This window comes from Calidris pugnax, unplaced genomic scaffold, assembly GCF_001431845.1.
Source record: "Calidris pugnax isolate Ruff unplaced genomic scaffold, ASM143184v1 scaffold2, whole genome shotgun sequence".
NCBI classification, from domain to species: domain Eukaryota; kingdom Metazoa; phylum Chordata; class Aves; order Charadriiformes; family Scolopacidae; genus Calidris; species Calidris pugnax.
Window position 1 is genome coordinate 2993501 of NW_015090766.1, and position 22271 is coordinate 3015771.

General features: G+C 40.8%; 1 protein-coding gene across 7 annotated transcripts in view; it reads right to left on the reverse strand.

The window, feature by feature from the left end:
* The window catches only part of CDC14B (cell division cycle 14B), a 49413-nt gene that overhangs the window by 21669 nt on the left and 5473 nt on the right, over nucleotides 1-22271 (reverse strand). For all 7 annotated transcript variants that reach the window (XM_014936761.1, XM_014936754.1, XM_014936721.1 and 4 more), the window contains exons 2-5: nucleotides 19835-19928; nucleotides 18850-18925; nucleotides 16971-17063; nucleotides 3565-3641 (exon numbers count right to left, since the gene is read on the reverse strand). In XM_014936761.1, coding sequence (XP_014792247.1) covers nucleotides 3565-3641; nucleotides 16971-17063; nucleotides 18850-18925; nucleotides 19835-19928 — 340 coding nt within the window. The remainder of the gene's footprint in view (nucleotides 1-3564; nucleotides 3642-16970; nucleotides 17064-18849; nucleotides 18926-19834; nucleotides 19929-22271) is intronic.

The window sequence follows — 22271 nt, forward strand, 5'->3', positions numbered from 1 at the left end:
AATGCCTTCTTTCAACTACCATTTTTCAAATTCCCTGGATCCAAGAACGGCATGTGCTTAGTACGTGACCATTAGTAGATTCCATAAGCATGTACAATAAGCATTCTACAGGAACACTAGAGTCAAGTCAAAAAATAAATTTAAAATGAATTTACATGAAAGAATACTGTATCTTGGCAGAACACCTTCTTTTAAAACCATGCAGCCCTCATCAGCAGAGAGTCATTAATGTTTCAAAAAAGTAAAATATGTTCAAATTTCAACAGAGAGGAGGAAGAAGTTCTGAAGAACCTGAATGGCTGCCTCTACAGTTTGTATCCTTTTCCTCCCTGATGAATCAGCATAAAAGGTGGCAGAAAAAATCAGCAGGAGAAGGAAAAAACAGAACATCATTCAGGTAAAAAAGAAGACAGGTAAAGGTGACATTGCAGTGGGTGTCTGTTAGGCCACCTGACCAGGAAGAACAAGTGGATCAGGCTCTCTACAGACAGATAGCAGCAGCCTCACATTCACAGGCTCTGGTCCTCAGGGGACCTTCATTCTGATCTCTACTGGAGGAACAACATAGCAGGACATAAGCAATCCAGGAGGCTCCTGCAATGAACTGGTGACATCTTCCTCCTCCAAGTGATACAGATGCCAATAAGGAACAGTGCTCTCCTCATACTCACCAACAAGGAGGTGGTCGTTGAGGATGCAAAAGTCAAAGGCTGCAGTGACTATGAGGTGTGCTCAGGACCCTGAGGGCAGAGAGGAGGCTGAAAAGCAAGCTGACAACCCTGGTCTTTGGAGAGCAGACTTGGGCCTCTTCAAAGGGAGAGTCTCATGGGATAAGGCCCTGGGGAGAAGAAAGGCTCAAGAAAGCTAGTTAGTATTCAAAGATCATGCCCTTCAAACTTAAGAGCAATTTATCCTAACGAACATGAAACAGGCAAAAATGCCAAGAGGCCTGCATGGATGAACAAGGAACTCCTGTCCAAACTCAGACACAAAATGATAGCATACAGAGGGTGGAACAAGAACAGGTAACCTCAGAGGAATATGGATACAGTGTTTGAGCATCCAGGAACGAAGTTAGGAAAGTTAAAGCCCAAATGGAATTGAATCTGGCCAGAGATGTTAAAGAAAACATGAAGGGCTTCTATAAGTGACAAAAGGAAGACTAGGGAAGATGTGGACCCATCAACAAGTTTGCTGATGACACAAAACTGGGAGGAGTGACTTGATACAGGAGAAGGCTGTGCTACCATCCAGAAGAACCTTGACAGGCTGGAGAAATGTGCTAACAGGAACCTCATGAAGTTTAGTAAGAAGTTTGAAGTTCTGCACCTGGGGAGGAACAACCCCAGTGATACAGGAGAAGGCTGTGCTACCATCCAGAAGAACCTTGACAGGCTGGAGAAATGTGCTAACAGGAACCTCATGAAGTTTAGTAAGAAGTTTGAAGTTCTGCACCTGGGGAGGAACAACCCCAGGCACCAGTACAGGCCAAGGGCTGCCCAGCTGGGAAACAGCCTTGCAGAAAAGGGCCCTGGGGTCCTGGTGGACATGAAGTTGAACACAAGTCAGCAATGTGCCCTGTGACAAAAAAGGCTAATGGTATCCTGGATGACACTAAACACAGTATTGCCAGCAGGTCGAGGGCAGTAATCCTTCCCCTCTCCTCAGTACTAGTGAGGCCATGCCTGGAGTACGGTGCCCAGTTTTGGGCTCCTCAGTGCAAGAGAGGTATGGACATAACAGAGAGAGTCCAGCTGCAAAGATTTTTTTGTGACTGGAGCATCTCATACAGAAGGAAAGGCTGGGAGAGCTGAGACTGTTCAGCCTGGAGAAGGCTCACAGGGGGACCTTATCAATGTATACAAATGTATACAATGTATACAAATACCTGAAGGGAAGGTGCAAAGAAGACAAAGCCAGGCTCTTTCAGTGGTGCCTAGTGACAGGACCAAAGATAATGGGCAAATTGAAACACAGAAGGTTCCCTCTGAACATAAGGAACCACTTTTTCACTCTGAGTGTGTTTAAGCACTGGCACAGGTTGCCCTGAGAGGCTGTGGAGTCTTTATCCTTGAAGACATCCATAAGCTATCTGGGCGTGGTCCTGGGCAACCGTCTCTAGGTGGCCCTGCTTGACCAGGGATGTTGGATCAGATGACCTCCAGAGGTCCCTTCCAACCTCACTAGGATTCTAAAAGTGAAAAAATAAATTGTTTGCATCCTGCTAACAAAAGTTTCAGTGTTTATAATGGCCTTAATTAGCAACTACCAGATTGACAACGACTTATCCTATCGGAAGGTACTGGTTTTTTGCAGATGAAGAAGATCTTAAAGAACAGGGCCTAGACTAACATCTCAGTTGATTAACACAGTCTGAATTCCTCTATTAGCACCAGGTTTAGTTGCACTACTAAACTCAAGAAAATGGTAAAGTTTGCAGACACTTCAAAAGACTACATTCTTTATTTCAGAGGCTGGACTTGTCTTCAGAAGTCAGCTCTCTGTACGTCTTATGTATAACACACCTTTGCATTTCTTTCAGTATTGCTGTTGAAGTGATGATCTGGGAATTTGGGCATGGTACATGACCCGAGTAAAAAGCTACTATCTCCATCACTCACATAGACCTTTATGATATTTAGAAACAAACCTTACAATCATCCTAAGGAGGACTTTTGTTCTTCTGGTAATATAAAAATGGAATTTAAAAGTAAGAAATGGGATAATGGAAGTATGCAAATAAAGACAGGTGCTACTACTACATTATATTTTGGTGGTAGCAGCGGGGAAGTAATATAAATTCAAATCATCAAAAGCCCATCTCTTGGCAAAACAGCTAGAAAACACAAACAAGCAAGGGCTGAATTAATCACCCCATGACAATATATTTGGACAGTAAACTTGCCTCCTAAGAAGTTTTTTGGCCATTCTTTTCTGCATACTGTGGCAGCCCATGGAACATTAGCTTAGTCCAACTTTTAAAAACCCTTGCTTGAAAGAAATTAAGAAGTTGTTCCTATGCACATCAGATTGACTTTATTTGCTACATTACACAGCAAAGCATATACCACAAAGAGAGGTGTGTGGCCTGAAACAGCTAGAATTACATACCCTCAGGGGTAAAAAGACGTGCATTAAAGTTACAATAAATCATAGTAAGTTAGCTAGCGTTCTCTATGCACAAAATACTTTTTGCAGGTTATTGCATACATTCCACAAGCGGGAAAACCAGAGTGCTAGAAGCATTACAAGCCATTTTTGATGAATGACAGACATTCTGATATATTTAACTATCACCTACTGGCACAAAACCAGACTGCCAAGTGAGAAGCAATGTAGATCAAAAAGCTCAACAAAAGTACATAGAAAGCAGCACAGCTTTCACCTTCTGTCAGTACCAGCTGCTAACACCCCTGTTCAGCAGTCTGCACTTAAAGCTCAGGCAGTGAACGTGTCATGGGTTAAAACTTCAACAGCCTCCCTACCCCAGAATTGGTACTGCTTAATGCTACATTCTTCTTCAAAATATCAAAGTACAGGAAGTTCTAACAACTTGCTATTTACCTGAAAGGAAGATATGAAACGCTTCCAGCCAATATAAGCCTGTACACGTCTTCTGGGGATTCTCTCAGGTATATTATCTATTTTTGTGGAAAAGGACAGAAAAGAAAAAGATTATTTTAATATTGATATTAATAACTTCAAGTCACTTGTTTAATACAGAAGGTAGAAAATTAATTATCACAAAGCTTAAAAGTGCTGGAAAAAGAGTGGCATCAAGAACAAATGTATGCAAGTGTGCAACAATAAAACTTACATAAAAAATATAAAATACTGGTCAACCTAGAGAGATATATATTTTTAACGGAAATTTATAGATTTGTGGAGGAGTTTTTCAGCTGGAGGCTACAGTGAAAACATCCTGTCCCTCTGGATTCTTCCATGTTTCTACTGCAATTCTGCTGGACAGTCTGTAGATTTTGTTTTTTTTTTTTAATTAAGCTTCAAAACACAAAAAGCCACAGACATATCAGCAAAGCTATGAATCATCTGGTCTACCAAACAGTGTATACACTCAGCAGAGAAGATTAAAACAGTAATTCTTGTATGTTTTGATTTTCCTACAGCAGTACATTAGCATGATTCCAAAGCCTGCACTTTCTCCTTTGCACTGGCAAGGCAGTATTCAGTAACTAAATCCAGATGCCATAAAGGAAAAAAAAAAAAATAAAAGAAAGAAGTCTGTAGTCTCAGAAGCAAAATCTTAAGAACAGAATGAAGTAACATACTTGAAGCACTATGTACCAAACTTTCTACTGTCAAAAACACTCAGAACAGAATTCACATTGGATGAACTCACAACAATTACCATATGGTCTTCCATCAGGACATGCCTCATCCCTTTTGTGTAGCCCCTAACACTAACCTCTCCTTTAAGAATTCCACAAAACTCCTCTTTTATGCAAATCATGTCTTCCAAGAGTATCAAACACCATCCCCAGAAGGGCCAGGAGATAACAAATGTGAATAACAAGCTATCATTAACAGGTCAATATTCAGTCATTTCAGGTTAATATTTTTTCTTTAAAAATGCATTTACTGAGATTTACACACTACAGAAAGCTCTATTTTTCATCAACATTCTGTAAAATTATTTACATCTCTTATACTGATGACTTTTTTCCTTAGAGGTTTTTTGGAAGTATGAATCTGAATTAAAAACCACCCAAAAATCTAAGTGTGGCATTTTTTATTTCTGTTGCTTTTGACACTTTTTCTTTTAAAAGTTGGCATTGCCTTTCAAATTTCTTTGATGCTGCTGCAAAGCCAGTTTGAAGAAATGGCTTAGCATACCTTCAACATCCTCTCTCCACACTCACATATATACTTGTGAGGTGGGAATGGCTGGTGGAACAGATGTTGATAAAAAAAAAACAACAAAACAAACCACGAAACAAACCCAGCTCGAAACACATCCTAAACAGACAGCTAAAACATACATGGCAACAGCTAAACACTTTTGTTTTCCCTCTGATTCGATTACTGTGTTAAGTATGTTCTGATAATTCTTCCTGTGCAATTAGCAAAACCAAAGAAAAAAATATCTGTCTTAGGTAGTTTGGTCAAGTAATGAAAACTGCATGTTTTGTCTGTGTGTATGCTTTCACTGGGGAGGGGTAAGTGACTTTTGCATTTATATTTGCAAGCATACACCTGGAATAGAAAAGAGACTTTAAAAGGTAGAATAGAAAAGAGACTAAAAAAGTCTTAAAAACGCAGGAGGCAGGTCGTCCCTGCGTGCTGTAAAGTGAACTGTCAGGGGAAAAGACTGGCCTGGCTGAACAACGAGATATGGTCACAACTCAGGGAAAAATGGAGAGTTTATGGCCTTTGGCAAAAGGGGCAGACCACTCAAGAAGGTTACAACAGTGTTGTAAGGCTATGCAGGGAAACGATTAGAAAGGCCAAAGCTTAACCGGAACTTAATCTGGCCTTGGATGTTAAAAAACATAAAAAGAATTTCTATAAATATAGTAGTAACAAGAGGAGAACTCCAGAGAATCTCCATCCTCTGTTGGATGGTAGGACAAAAGATGAGAAGAAGGCTGAGGTACTTAATGCCTTCTTTCCCTCAGTCTTCAGTAGGAGAGTTGGTCGTTCCCCGAGTACCCAGACCCCTGGGGCAGCAGATAAGGATGGGGAACAAACTGAAGACTCTGTAATCCACAGGGAGGTGGTGAGGAACATGCTCCAACACCTGGATATAAACAAGTCTATGGGCCCAGATGGGATCGACACGAGGGTACTGAGGGAGCTGGTGGAAATGTTCACTGAGACACTTTCCATCATTTACCAACAGTCCTGGCGAACTGGGGAGGTCCCAGCTGACTGGTGTCTAGCAAATGTGACACCCATCCACAAGAAGGGTCAGAAGGATGATCCAGGGAACTCCAGGCCTGTCAGTCTGACCCCGGTGTCTGGGAAGGTCATGGAACAGATCATCCTGGGCGACACTGTGCAGCGCATGAAGGATGCCCAGGACATGAGGGTACTGAGGGAGCTGGTGGAAATGTTCACTGAGACACTTTCCATCATTTACCAACAGTCCTGGCGAACTGGGGAGGTCCCAGCTGACTGGTGTCTAGCAAATGTGACACCCATCCACAAGAAGGGTCAGAAGGATGATCCAGGGAACTCCAGGCCTGTCAGTCTGACCCCGGTGTCTGGGAAGGTCATGGAACAGATCATCCTGGGCGACACTGTGCAGCGCATGAAGGATGCCCAGGTGATGAGGCCTAGCCAGCACGGGTTCACGAGGGGCTGGTCCTGCTTGACAAACCTGATCTTCTTTTATGATAAAGGGACCCACATGATGGATGAGGGAAAGGCTGTGGATTTTTTTTAGTGGATTTTAGTAAGACCTTTGATACAGTCTCCCACAGTATCCTCCTGGAGAAACTGGCTGCTCATGGCTTAGATGGGTGTACTCTCCACTGGGTAAAAAACTGGCTGGAGGGCCGGGCCCAGAGAGTGGTGGTGAATGGAGTTAAATCCAGTTGGAGGCCAGTCACGAGTGGTGTCCCACATGACTCAATGTTGGGGCTGGTTCTCTTTAACATCTTTATCAACAATCTGGACTAGGAGATAGAGTGCACCCTCAGTAAGTTCGCAGATGACACCAAATTAGGTGGGAGTGTAGATCTGCCTGTGAGTAAAAAGGCTTTGCAGAGGGATCTGGACAGGTTGGGTCCTGCACTTGGGTCACACCAACCCCATGCAGCGCTACAGGCTGGGGGCAGAGTGGCTGGAGAGCTGCCTGGCAGAAAAGGACCTGGGGGTGTTGGTCGACTGTCGGCTGAACATGAGCCAGCAGTGTGCCCAGGTGGCCAAGAAGGCCAACAGCATCCTGGCCTGTATCAGGAACAGTGTGGTGAGTAGGACCCGAGAGGTGATCGTCCCCCTGTACTTGGCACTGGTGAGGCCTCACCTCGAGTACTGTGTCCAGTTTTGGGCCCCTTCCCACAAAGAAGACATTGAGGTGCTGGAGTGGGTCCAGAGAAGGACTGGTGAGGGTAACCAGGGAGGTAGGGAGAGTAAGTCTTATGAGGAGAGGCTGAGGAACCTGGGGTTATTCAGCTTAGAGAAAAAGAAGCTGAGGGGAGACCTCATCACTCTCTACAACTACCTGAAAGGAGGTTGTATAGAAGCAAGAGTTGGTCTCTTCTCCCAAGTCACAGGTGATAAGAAAAGAGGAAATGGCCTCAAGGTGTGTCAGGGGAGGTTCAGATTGGATATTAGGAAAAATTTTTACATTGAAAGGGTTATTAGGTATTGGAATGGGCTGCCCAGTGAAGTGGCTGAGGCACCATCCCTGGAGGTTTTTGTATGACGGGTTAACATAGTGCTTACAGACACGGTTTAGTGGTGGTTTTTTATCAGTTAGGTTGATGGTTAGACTAGATCTTCCGAAAGGTCCCTTGCAACCTAGACAATTCTATGATTATAGATATTAAAAGCCCCATAGTATTATTGGATAGCTGCTCCTCAGAGCCAGAGTTCACTTTCTATTCTGCAGACATATACATTGCCTGAATTGGATATAAAGTTTATATTCCAAGAAATTTCAAGTTGTGTGCTTGATACAGTCATACTTTGCAAGATGTAGCACAGGGAACACATATTGCTAGCAACCATATGAATGTAGCACTGCTTGCTTATCAGAAAAAAGAGCTCTGCCCCAGAAAAAGTTACGAACCAGAGACAGGAAATGGCATTAGCAAACCGAAGGTAATTAAACAACAGAGACAGAGTTTCTAGCCAGAAATGAGTCACCTGGAAAAAACCTGGGATTCAGTGCCGTAAGGCTGGGAAATATACAGAGAGTACTTCTCGTACAGCAGGCAAATAGAAATGCAGCTAATACTGTAAGCACATGAAGCTCTAAAAGGCCAAGGATTTCTCCCATACCTCAGCTGAGCTTTTACCAGCCTCTTAAAGAAAACAACCTTCAATGCAGATGCATTTGCTTCCAAGTGTAACAGCTGCAAGAGGCAAGGTTTTTCCATAATTTTAAGTGTTGTATTAAAATAAGCCTAAATAATGTTACAGTATACTGAAACATGTTAGTTCTTAAGCACAGATCCAACTTCTGAAATTACATTACCATTAGAAAGACCTTTTCAACATACATGCACGTGTGTATGGACTTTCCTTAACATATGAACACTCACTATACACAAGGACGCTTAAAAAAGCCAATCTGATTTCAACACAAAAATCCAATGACTACAAGCGTTTACTACATACAAAAAAAACCCCACTGCAAGAAGATGGCATTTTTTAAAAAATATGCAGTACTTCTGTACAGCTGAAGCAATATACAATTTATTCACTGAAGAAGGAAGCTCTTCAAGCTGGATTTCTCAGAATTTTCTGAAATAGAGATCCCGCTACACTTCAGCTGTGACACTACTAAACAAAAGAGATACAACATGTTAACAGTTGCAGTAACAGCAGTTAATGAAATGGTCAAATAGTGTTCTCACTGAAAAGTGGCTTACAAAAAAAAAATAGGTTAGTATGAGGGTATCTAGACAGGTGCAGTGGTATGTTGTGCTTTAAAAGGGAAGAACGGCATTCAGTCTCTACACAGAACAGGAAAGACCATAAACAGATAATTACTTCACAAGGAAAGCACCCTAGCAGTAACACAACACAAGAAGCTGTGACAGTCAAAGGGGACACAGGATCAGTTTCTGTCACAGCTTTGGACCATAAGAGGGTACCCAGCTGGAAATCTTGAATGCAAGCAACGCTGGATGGAGGCTGAACGTGAGCCTGGGTTCAGGCTGTGAGTGAACCAAATTCCAGATACGGAAACAAGTAAGCTTAAGGAATGAGGGAAGGAGCAGGGAAACCCAGGGAATCAACAGATGTCAAGGCAGCAGAGGCCACATCGGCATTAGGAAGTAGTGTGCATGAGCAGAAATGCATCTGTAGTCTGAGAGCCAGCACTGAACATCTGACATCTGCACTACCCACTTCCAGCAGCTTTTAAACTTAACAGCTAGTCCTGCGGACTGAACACCCATTACCTATTGGGATTGCTCCTAGACTGCTCCATGAAGTGAACCAAAATGCAGTGAGCAGGGTTTAATGAAAGACTCACTTCAAAAACATTCTCCTAACACAAACAGAAATTGTAATATAGTTATATATATATGACAATATATATATAGTTTTATATATATATGACTATACATGTAACTATATATAAAATATATATAATATTGTTTCTGACCAGAAGGAGGCCACTAAAGCCTTAACAATTAACAACTTCATTGGAATGTGAGTGAACAAATGATTAAAGAAAGCTAGTAAAAGGAACGTAAAAGTGATCAGAGACCTGCAGTAGGCAGACATGTTGAAACAGAGAAGGACTTTCTAAGGCAGTAAGCAGAACTGAGTTTCTGAAAGGAAGAAAATGGAAATGTTGATCTGATGAATAGCAAAACAAAGATGTATTTGTAAATTTGTGAGGTATGTACTGGGGTAAGAAGAGGAAATAGAAAAAGACATAACCTTCAGAAATCAAAACATACAACAGCTGAAACTCATTTGTGCAGATGTTGATTTTGTTATGTTCCTGCTGTGCTTTCTAAGATGACAGCAACTTTCACAAATAAAGTTGTTTTCTTAAGATTAAAAAGTTTAAAGTTAAAAGATGTGTAGATGTGGCACTCAAGGACATGGTTTAGTGATAGACTCAGCAGTGTTAGGTTAAAGGTTAGAGTTGATGATCTTTTAAAGGTTAAAGGTCTTTTCCAACCTAAATGATTCTATGATTCTAAGCTAATGCTAATAAAGCAACCAACAAAAAGTACTATTAAAAAGATGAAAAATAATAAAATACATTTCAAGCAATGGTATTAACTGTTATTTATCAGGAGGCAGCAATTTTTGGGATAAAAGCTTTAAAAAAAGAGAATTCAGCAGACCCAAAATAAATCCTCCACAAGTTGCACTGATTTTAGAATATTTCTGAAACCATATGCAAGTGCAGATGGGTGTACATACACATCTACATACAAACATACACACAAATACACATGGAAAAGCTCTTAAAATCCTTTACAAACCTTTTACTTAAGTACCTTCTAGGACAATTGTTACAATAAAGAACTGACATCTTTCAAACCAAAAGTAACATACCATTTTATCACACTGTTTAATCACTTGTGTACCAACAATTTAGAAATTTGCTTTCTTTATGCATACAAAAAAAATATCCTACTGAACTCCTAAATACAGCCAGAAATTTGTGATTAGCAGTTGAACCATTAATATTGTTCTAATCATTCCTTTCATTTAGGACATCTGTTTCTAATTAAGGGACTGCAGGTGGCTCTGTGAATGGTCAAGAACCATCCAAGCGTTACTCAACTGGGAAAGGTGCACTCAAGCACTGCACCTGCCAACATTGCTGTGTAGTCAAACAGCTGCTGTAATGTTCATTGAATGAAATAGAAGGACTTGCAGGGCTAGGCAACCCAGTCTTTATTTATAAGCATTTAAAATCAACCACAGAATGTCAGTGTTTTTAAGAAGCCATGTCATTGCCTGATTCATATTAGTGTACTATGTCAAATCAGCCCTATTTTTCAAAGAAAGGTTCCCTACACTAGCGTTACAACCATGAACGCAGTATTCACAATAGGATGGAAAGGGTTCCTTGTAGAAAAGCAAATGAAGCTCTGGTTGAAAAGGCACTGTAATCTTCAGTACAGGGGATTGCCAAGTAAAACGGTAATGCTGCATGCAAGACAAAATCTGTTTGACAATAATCATTTATGACATAACTTACTGCTTTTTCAGGAAAATTAAATAGGATATTTAATTATGTGGTACTGTTAGAAACTATCAACTCAAGTGTGTAAATAGCACTTTAAATTCATGTCTACTGGATATGCTAGTCAGTTAATATGTTAGTTTTTCTAGCAATATTCCTCAGAAGAAAAGGTCAAATATAGCAAAATTAAAACAGAAATATCATGAAATAAAAAGCTTCCTGCATGGGTTTGTGGTGTACTGAAGAAGTGCACACATGACCAACAGTCCCTTCATAAGCAGAAACACAATCACTAAGTGGATAACAGTGGCAGAGAGGGAATAACTGCCTGTATCTGACAACTCTCTTTATTCATCATAAACAACAGCAAGAAACCCCCAATTACTTTTTAAACAGTGGAGAGGAGGTATAGAAAATCCTGTCAGCTGGGAACTGGTTGGGCTGGGCACATCAGTACTTGACAACAGCTAAGAAAGCAAGCTAGTACTACCTTGAGGGACTGCCAATGAGCCATCCCTGTTCTCCTATGGAAACATGCAGTCTGGGAAGAACATCATGAGGAAGAACTTAGTACAAGCAGCAGGAAAGGCTGCTGTCATGAAGGCTAATCATAATTCCCCAAATACAGTTCAGAGAAGGTAGCTTTTTAGAGGACACGAACACAAAGCCAAAAAGACTAGAGGCAACTTTTGCTTAAATGAAAGGCCAGTACCTTGTCCATCTCATCTCTGCCACTTGCTTGTCGAGCACAAGCATCTCTCACTAAAATTTTACAGAGGGTAAACACGGTTTACCCACCTGTAATTTGCGCGCTGCCACAGTTACCCCTTTATCACCACTCAGCTTGGATCACTAAACAAACAGGTTTCCCTGCTGTCCCACAGCTTAGCCAGAGACAATCCTGCAAATGCCACAGTAAGAACAGAGCAGTTCAACATCACACAGAAAGGTTGTAATTGCTTCTGCAAGCTCCATCTTCTACCCAGCATTAGGCCCACAGCTAGGAAGGACACTAACAAATTGAAAAGGCAAAAAAAAACAGTACTACAGATCAGAATGGTTGAAGGAAACGCTGCTTACCCTGAAGAAAGAAGATGAGAAAATAGACAAAGTACAGAGATGAGTCCTGGAGAAGATGACCTGAATTACAGCAGCTCATGGGGCGGTACCCTCGGAGGGTCAGCCTCCAAGTACATAATTAGTGCCAGGCCTGAGAAAAAAAACACTGTTACTAAGTTAATGCAGCCAAGGGGAGAGGGGGGGAGCTTGGGAATTGGGTGGACAGGGCACAGAGGGTACATTTTCTTTCTTAATATAGAAGGAGCAGAGATGGAAGAAGCAGACTTTCCTCACCCACAGACAAGTCCTGGCGAAAATCAAGAGAAGCCACTGTAGAGATCAACTCAGAAGATCACTGCTGCTTTGGTAGAGCGGTAAGGCCTGAACAGTGCAGATAGCTTCCAAGGAAAAGCAATTTTTCTTTAAAAGGTGAAGAACAAAGGGTTTTTTCACCCCCCTCCCTTCTTTCCCCTCACCCTCTCTGCCCATGTAAAGTGTAAACACTCAACCACACACACAGAATTCTGGCTACCCTTTGTGCGGCTCAACATGCCAATTTTATGCTAATCTACACGGAAGAATATTATCTCCATAATGCAGTATAACATCTGTAAAAACGAAACAAAATACAGAATTAAAATAGATGGAAGATGAACATTAAAGGGACTTAGATCTACATTGTTAAGATTTACTGTAAAAATTCACATTTTATTCTAAAACTGTATATATAACAATGTGTCTGAAAACTTTTGTTATTCAGTTTTAAGGTCATGTTATACTGAACAGCCCTGTAGCTTGAGTTAGGCTCTGCTGTCACATCAAACTACACCTGGAAGGAAGCAGCAGATGCTGGATGGGGGAGAAAGAAGTGTGTAGCCTGGAGAGTTCAGAAACTACCTCCACTGAAGAGGAAAGAAAGGCAAGTTAGATGAAAGGGAGGGTGAAACATTAAAACACACCAATTTTGAAGAAAAGACTGGAGACAGACTTTGCTTGTAAACCAGGACACTAACAGCTGCCCTTATACTCCACCATAGTTAATGAAGACTTTCAAAATTGCCTTAGTAGTCAAAATAAGCATATCTCCACACAATATATATACACACATTCATATTTAGACAAAATATGTTGAATGATAAATCATGCTAAAATATCCCAAATCCTTTAAGCAGAAGTTAAATAATATTCTGTTTAAGAATACAAATTTAAGGTCAACAAGCCATTAAAATGACAGGCTTGAAAGCTGATAGCATAAAAATATTGAAGTTTATGAGGACATACAAGTTCCAGAAGAGAACTAGTTATATACAGTTCATTATAGTTTAACGTAGTTATGTGTTAAAATGTGACCGTGTTTAAAAAAATGGAGAACAAAACCATAAAGCACACACACTTATTGTGTCTGTACTAGTCCTGAAAACCTTGCAGCCTGTTATTCCTAACAAGTAACTTACAGGGCCTGCATCTACAGAGCATCTTGCACCCAATATTATGATGAAGTTATCAAAGGCCTTATCAGCACATGCAGACAAGTGCTATTTTCATGACTAACTCTGCAAAGGCAACTTTTCCTTTCTACTTCCTTGCTTTTCCCACCTGAACTCCTCCAACCTGATACACTCCCACACAGTTCCTCAAACTAACTCAAACTATTGAAATGGGAACCCACCATGAAGCTAAAAAGAAAAAAAAAAAAAAAAATCAAAGAAGAAAACACATTCAACCCACAGAAAACAAAATACAGTGGCAACCTACCACTTACACTGTAAGGGATTAGAAATTAAATGATGTTACCCAGTTCAAACAGCAAAGAGCATTACCAACAGGACCCGGTCTGATTAAAATTACAGAAAAGCTTCTTAAAATTTTGACCGAGAGCTGGATGGGTCCTTTGTCATTAAAAAGCGAAGCACTCTGAACTGAAGAAGCAGGTGGATGCTTAAGCCTACATATGTTTAAAATAAAGATGCCTCAATGTATTTCCTTTCAATCAGGAAATATGCTTATAGACATACATTTATCATGCATTCTGAACAGACCCCATACCATTGCTTTCCCCATGGAAAACTACCCATTTCTCCCTGCAGAAACCAGAAATGTGGGACTGCATGTCTGAACACTTCAGCAGTGACTGCTGCAATTAAGCCTTAAGCCTGTCCCATCATGAAAGAACATCAAAGGGCAAAAAGTACTCAGGGGTACAGTCTTTCTTTTGCGATCTTCCCTCACTGCAATCCCTCCCACAGGAATCTGGGAAGAAACCGTACCCTACTGCATAGAGAAAACAGTACGAAAGCCAAAGTCTGTTGCACTGTAAAGAAAATCAGCACCTGCCTCGAGCTACTTCACCATCTAGGACTTGTGATGATGCAAGACAGGCATCCCACAACCAAGGCCAGGATTGACATTCATATAGTGCTTCACTATGCACTTCTCATATCAGATTGTTTTGCCATTTTTGCCAACTTTCCGTACTGTGGATTCTGCTCAAAATGTCAGATGCTGTGCTGCACAATACTACTACACATATTCAGAACAAAAGCTTAGGGAAAAGTGGCTATTATCAAGTCACTAGGAAGAAGTACTTTTCCTAAAAGCTGCAGCTGTTTTGTCACCATAATGCCTTAACTGCAAACAAGTTTAATAACTCACGTTCCTGGTTTCCATGCGGTTTAAGAATGCATGTGTTTCAAATACCCAAGTGACATTGTAATAAATACTGTAGGAAATAGACAACAGAGAAATGCTGTGGAGCAGGAAATGGACCTACTGCATGATGAAGAGGCAGCAATGAGACTGCAAGCATCACAGTAAGTACTGTACAGCCTTGTACCTAAAAACAGGAATGACCCTGAGATCATTTCTTTGGACTTCAGGAGGGCTATCTTTGACCTCTTCAAGAAACTGCTTGGAGAAATCCCATGAGTGAGGGCTCTGGAAGGTAGGGAGGCTCAAGAGAACTGGTTGATATTCAAATACCACTTTCTCCAAGCTCAGGATTGGCACATCCTTAAGAGCAAGAAATCAGGCAAGTGAAGCAAGAGACCTGCATTGTTGAGTAGGGAGCTTCTGAAAAAGCAAGGCTTTTGACACAGTCTTCCACAGCATCCTCACAGGTAAACCTAGGAAGCATGGGCTAGATGAATGGACAGTGGATGGATTGAAAACTGGCTGAAAGACAGAGCTCAGAGGGTCATGATTAGTGGCACAGAGTCTAGTTAGAGGTCCATAATAGTGGCACAGAGTCTAGTTAGAGGTCCATAACAAGTGGTGTTCCTGAGGGATCAGTACTGGGTCCAGTCTTGTTCAATATATTCACCAATGACCTCGATCAAGGGATAGAATGTACCCATAGCAAGTTTGCTGATGACACAAAACTGGGAGGGGTGGCTGGCACACCAGAAGGCTGTGCTGCCATACAGCAAGATCTGGACAGGCTGGAGATTTGGGCAGAGAGGAACCTGATGAAATTCAACAAGGGCAACTGCAGGGTGTTGCACCTGGGGAGGAATAATCCCATGCATCAGTACAGATTAGGGGCTGACCTGCTGGAGAGCAGCTCTGAGGAAAAAGACCCCAAAGTCCTGGTGGACAACAGGATGACCATGAGCCAGCCATGTGCCCTTGTGGCCAAGAAGGCCAATGGCATCCTGGGGTGCATCGAGAAGAGTGTGGCAAGCATTTCGAAGGCAGGTAATCCTAACCCTCTCCTCTGCAAGCAGGTCGAGGGAGGTTATCTTCCTGCCCAATTCTGGGCTCCCTGGTTCAAGAAGGACAGGGAACTGCTGGAGAGGGTACAGCAGAGAGTTATGAAGATAATTAGGGGCCTAGAACATCTCTCTTACAAGGAAAGACTGAGGGACTTCGGTCTTTTTAGCCTGCGGAAGAGAAGACTGAGGGGGCATCTGATCAATGCTTATACTTAAAGGGTAGGTGTCAAGAGGATGAGGCCAGTCTTTCTTCAGTGGTGCCCAGTGACAGGACAAGATGTAACAGGCACAAACTTGAACATAAGAAGTTCCATCTAAACACGAGGAGGAACTTCTTTACCTTGAGGGTGGCAGAGCACTGGAACAGGCTGCCCAGAGAGGTGGTGGAGTCTCCATCTCTGGAGACATTCAAAACCTGCTGGGATGCCATCCTCTGCACCTGCTCTCGGTGATCCTGCTTTGGCAGGAGGTTTGGACTAGACAATCTCCAGAGGCCTCTTCCTATCCCTACCATTCTGCAATTCCGTGTGATTCTGTGACCTCCAGCAACATGAACTCTGACCCCTCAAATCTCCAACATCAAAGAATGCATAGGTTCTCACTTCACTTTATTACTCAGTAAACAAGAGAGATGGTTACAATCAAGCTGTTTTACAAGTCAAAACAGAACATGAATATGGTACATCACATCTTTCATTCTGAAGCATTCAGAGTTTTATTCCTTGACTACACTTTTGTGTACCAAACACTGATTCTTTAGATGCAGTTGTGGAGCAAAGTCAGTTGTTTTCCCCTCTGAAGTAAGGGAACTGGCTCAGTACATTTCCAGCGACCTTGTATATTCCTAGCCTTTATACCAGCTCTAAGCCTACCACACGATCTCACTCCTTCTCTTAGGTTAACTAAACAGATCACCTTGCATTAGAAAAGAAGCAGCTGGGGAAGAAACGGTGTATTTAAATATGCATGCAATTAAAAAGCATACACTGTACTTCATGGAAGATAATATTTCTCTATTTTAACAAAGAAGAAAGACACTAGGGTAGGGAAAGCGAAAAACATAAACAGTCATTTTTTCTAAATGAAAATATTCACAAAGAATTTTTATTAGTGGTGTTCTTATTTCTTAGGAGCAGAGATTGCAGTAGAGAGGAAAAAAACCAAACCCACAACTCCACATACTTGCTAAACTTCAAAAACTGTCCTAGTATGTGATACCTTACTATAAAATACATTAGTAGAAAGATTATTCAAAAGAAAATAGCTGGTTTTATCTTGCTGTTTTAGAAATGGAATACGAAAATATGAACACATTTATCAAGCTGAAGTAATGTAAAAATTTAAATACTTACTGCGTAGGAGCCTATGAGGAATGCAGCATTTGCTTGTTTTTTCTGATCAAAGCCAGTATAATGAATTATTTTCTTCCTTATCAATGAAAATGACTGCATCAAGAAATGAGTAAGATTATGATTTTGCATTTTAGACTTTTCATGCCTTCTTTTATAAAATTAGACGAATGAAAGGGAGTGTTCACCTACTGTCAGCCATCACTTCAGAAGTCCAAGTATACTGTAGACTAGTCCTTCAAAAGCTTTGGAAGACTGTATCGCACCTCTACCCAGATTGTTCCAGTATTCTTCCCAGTATCCAGTGTAAATAATCTTTGATACACATTACAGTAATCTTTCTCTCCTTGAATGCATTTGCTATTTCTGACTTTGAGCCCTATGTAATAGGTAGGTGTTTATGGGAAGTAAATACACAGTGGCATTCTCAAACACATCACAGGTATGTTAAAGTTGCCAATGGTTTTGAAAACACAATTTAGACTTTTTTATTCTTCAAGAATAAAAGACTGGCTCTAGATAAATAAACTAGCAGTTGTTTCTAAGGATCAGAACCACTGGAAAATACATGCTTAGATTAAAATATTTTGAAAGTATTTCTAAGCTTCATCACAAATAAATTTTTAAAATTTTATCTGGGCTTGGCATATGGTTTCTAAATTATCTCAGAAAGGGGGTGGAATGGCATTGCCAATAGGAAGGACACCTATATCTGTGAGAGCAGCAAAAACTATCCCCTGACTGGCCCTTGAAACAAATTTTGATGCTCTTGAAACTGTATACTCTGATCAACTGCTAAGCAATCATAAAATGTCACTATTTAAATAGCAATGTTACTTGCTCAGATACTATTCAATGCACTCAAGAGAAATAAACCACAGATCCCTAGCAGTAGTATGTTCTCAGCAATCCTAACATGCTTCTCCAATACCAAACCCAATATTCAAAGGGATTAAAATATAAACTTGTCTCACTTCAGAACATCCTGTAAGCAAAAACCAGAGAATCTGGTCTCCAGCAAACCTCTTCACAGTGCCACAAGGACAAAGCAAGTCTGAATTATGTAAACTAACATCAGTGACAGTCATCAAGGCATTAAAAAAAAAATCAAATCTCTGCTATAAAAAAAATATAATGTTCTGCATACTTCCCAGCTTTCACAGTTCACTGGCAGTTTCAAGATCTAAGTAGTTTTGAAGAGGCAAACTGCGATTCACATTAACTCTAATAAGCTTTTTTATCTGCCTAATAGGTTTTACACTCTAACATCTGTTAGAGGTCAACTAATTTGAAGTCATTCATGTTAATTAATATAGGAACTCTCTATTTTAAAGACACTACGCTCTATCAAGAGCCCAACCCCGAAATTTACTGAGCACCTTTCAGACAAGATAATCTGCAGTAAGAGCACGGCAGTCTCCTTCAGGACTATGGCATAAATGCTATCAAAGATCAAGTGTTGCTTCTTACAAAAGAGATGTCAGGACCAGAAGAGAAGCCCAAGTCAATAAAAACCATCTACAATAAAAACGTGTTTCATTGCATCCGCAAGCTCACTTAATGCTGGCAGACTGCCAAGAAGACTGAATTCAAGGAGGGCAGCTTTTCATTTAAAGAAGTCTGTACCCACTTAGCAACTCATCTTTTAGGAGCTTAACATTACTTACTGCCGCAGTGGTGCATCTTCTGGGTCTTAGAAGTAAGTGGGTTTTCCCTCCTGATGCTCCTCCTCCCTAAATTCACCTTGATAAAATTTAGCACTTATATTCAAAACTTAGCTGGATTAGGAACACAGGAAAGCACCTAACAAAAAACTTTTGGCCCATTTGTTTTTGCTCTCTAAAAAGCCAATAATATTGAATAAAAAAAATCCAAGTGTTACCTTTAATTTCTTATTTAGCTTGCAGCAGTATCTGTAGACCATTGCCAGATTGAGTGGTCCAAAGTCTGCATAGAAGCTGGTAGGAGAAAGGGGGAAAAGCATACATCATGTCTGTAAATGCCTCCTTTTTTTTTCTTTCTTTTAAATTGAATGGACAAAGTAAGGAGTAATAATATATATGTGATTTATGCACATAATTCTAAATCTTTAATGCCTTCTTACATACATACTACTTTGTTGGAGGAAACAGTTCTGTCATCTTTAGGCAGGGAATAAAACTTTTTTTTCCCCAGAGACCACCACTCAAAATCAAACTGGAATACTCGAGGTTTGAAAAATTCTCACTACTGTATCACCCTGTGACACCAGTTTAGGAACTCTATTTTACGAGCAACCCAAAAGCTTTACTTTAAAGGAATGCAATTAACATCGCTAGAGAGAAGTGAACATAGAGAATAAAGATTGATTCGTACTTTAAAAAAACAGTAAGCACACCCTTGGTCAAAAATATTTAAAGAATTACAAAGACATACAAAGGCATACACTGTTCACTACAGGGGAAATAATACAACCATTGCCAGCTCATAAAGGCTTGAATTGATTTTGCCATTTTTTTCTCTTATTCTAGGAAGTTAAGACATTCCATTTAATACTTGAGCAACCAAAGACAACTTGGCAGCCCAGTGCATACTTCTGGATATATATTGTTGCGTCATGTCTTCTGACAAGAATGGATACAAAGAAAGATTCTGCTTTGAAAATATTTTTCAGAAATCCTGATGGGAAGCCAAGAAGCCATTCTAAGACATATAAATCATCATGGCAGTCTGAGAGGACTAAGTCATGTAATTAGTTCTATAATGGAAATGGTATGTTTCCCTCAGCTACATCTGAAAACAGAATGTCAATTAAACTGGTTCCTCACTGCTGTTCTTCTGACTAATTTATTTCTTTAAAAACTCGGAAAAAATAAGTCTGTACTTACTTCTCATATACAAGTTCATCATCTATGCAGAAATAATGGCTATTTGCAGCTCCACTCTTTGGTTTTTGGCAGAGAATTGCAAAATAAAGGCGATCTGAAATGTAAGAAAATTTAAAGCTTTTATAAACATCACACTTTTCTGCTGAAAATCTGAAGCACTACCTGTCAACAGCACAACTTTAAATGGTTTAAAATGAACCAAGTCTTCTTTTAAGTATTACCAAACTAGATATTATTATTTCTCCAGTGCTAAGCAACAAGGCACACAAAGATTGAGGTTTTTTGCTCAGCAGTGTTCCTGTAATCCCAAACAAAGTGTTCCAGGAAAGCTACCTGTTTGATGACTTTGCAATATGGCAGAAGCCTGACTTGCATCCACACAAAGAGCAGACACCCACCTCCTTTTGGCAACAGACCCCACCTGTTGCACTCCAAACACCAACATACACACCGGCCCCCACCAACCAACCCACGAGTCCCTCACCGCGTCATAGCACCTACGTTAAATTAAACGGCCAAGCGCCAAAACACAAGCACTTTCCATCTTTACGTAAAACGATTATTTTGACAGTAGTGGCATGTGATTACAGCCTGCAGGCTACAGATGCCAGGGGGATGTGAGGGGGCGAGGAGGCAGCCGACTGCTGCCCACTGGAGCACCAGCAGAGCTACCAGCTGGACATCCCCACCCATATCCCTATCCCGGCCACCCCTCAAAGCCTGTCTGCAGGCAGGCAGGAGGCACCCTGCACTTCTCCCGGATTCCTTTGTTAAGCTGAGTGGGAAAAAAAATGCCAGTGGTATCCACAGAGATATAAATTATTTTTATGGCCAGGGGAGCCCCGGTGAACTTTAAACACTGACTGTGCTGCTGCTGTAAATTGCTCTGCTTGTCAATAAATTGGTCAATAAAAATTGAGGCCTTGCAGCACCACAGCAAGACTTTTCTTTACCTTGCTGAAAAAATATCATTATAAAATACATGGATTAAAATTCAAACCTAAAAGAAATTATTTTAATTTTTGCAAACTAGTTGCCTGGAACAGATATACTACTTAAATAGCAAAAGAGATCACCTGAATATAAATGTACAGTTTCAAGGTATAATTTCTGATAAAGAAAAAGTGTATTTTTTTTCCAGAAAGTAGGAAAAAAAAATCACTTCATGCTTCAAAGCAAAATCCTCCATGACTAGCACTTAGAAATCATTACTTGTATCTTGAAAATACAAGGTAAAGGAGTATTGAAAGGAGTCTCCACATCTATATTTCAACACTCCCATACTCAGCTCTCACCTATGTACAGCAATCTCAAGGGGTGGAGGCAGATAACAGCACCAAAAAGTGTACATTTGCTAAATGCACATTTCAGTAGAGCAGCAGTCTGATGTGAATTGTTTGGCTTAAACATTTACAGGTCAGATGCAACCAGTGCGATGTACAGTAACTCCTGAACAAGTCAGGCATCTACTTCCCTACCCTCTCAGCAGAAGCAAGGCACTCAACTTGCTTATTCAGTTTCTAATAGTCCCATCTTGTAGGCACAGCAGCTGCAGTACTAGCTGGGAAGTGCATTAACTACTTAGGAACTTTTGTACGTCCCAGCATTTACCAAGGCATGTCCTGGAAATTAACCAAAGGATAAAATTTAGAGTAGCGCTGTGCATTTTTAAGAAGTGACTAAACTGAGGGAAATACGAGTGGAGAAGCAAGTGCACTGATACCCAAACTGGATGCAACATACACTATGGGGAAAACTGCTTCAGAGAAAAGCAGTCTCAGGAAAACATTAAGACCAACATTTTGGGGGTAGCAGGAGCCCCAGCTTCCCATAGCTCCCGTGCATCCATCCCCACCACTGTGTTACTCCCTGTGCTGTGTCAACAGGAATTACAGAAACTGTAATAGATGTCCTAGCACAGTACAAAAAAAAAAAGAAAAAAAAAACCAAAAACGCTGTTTTGCTGATTTATTTCCCTCCACCCTGAGAATGAGAGCTAACATGGTGGGAGCAGGATCAATGGCAAAGGAGGAAGCAGAAAGGAGAGCTGAGAGGATATGATATCTAGGGATTGCATTTAAACTGGCATTGCTAGATTAAACATGTCACACTATAGCCCCAAGCTATACCACACCACTTCTAACCCGATTTAATGACAAGCTGCCACCAGGTCTCGCACAAGGAAAAGTTTTCTGCAGTTAGTTCACTCAACCAGCCCACTGGGGATTGACAGTGGGAATACATAGCCAGAATGGGTGGCAATCTGTCCTTCAGATCCAGTCTAATTATTGACTTAGATGGAGATCTCCATGTACACAAACAACATCCTCATCCAAATCTGGGCAGAATGGCCATAGTACTCAAACTGACACCCTACCTTCCTTGCACACTAGTTCCTTCATATAAACTTTACATCACTTTTGAAAATAGAAAAGCA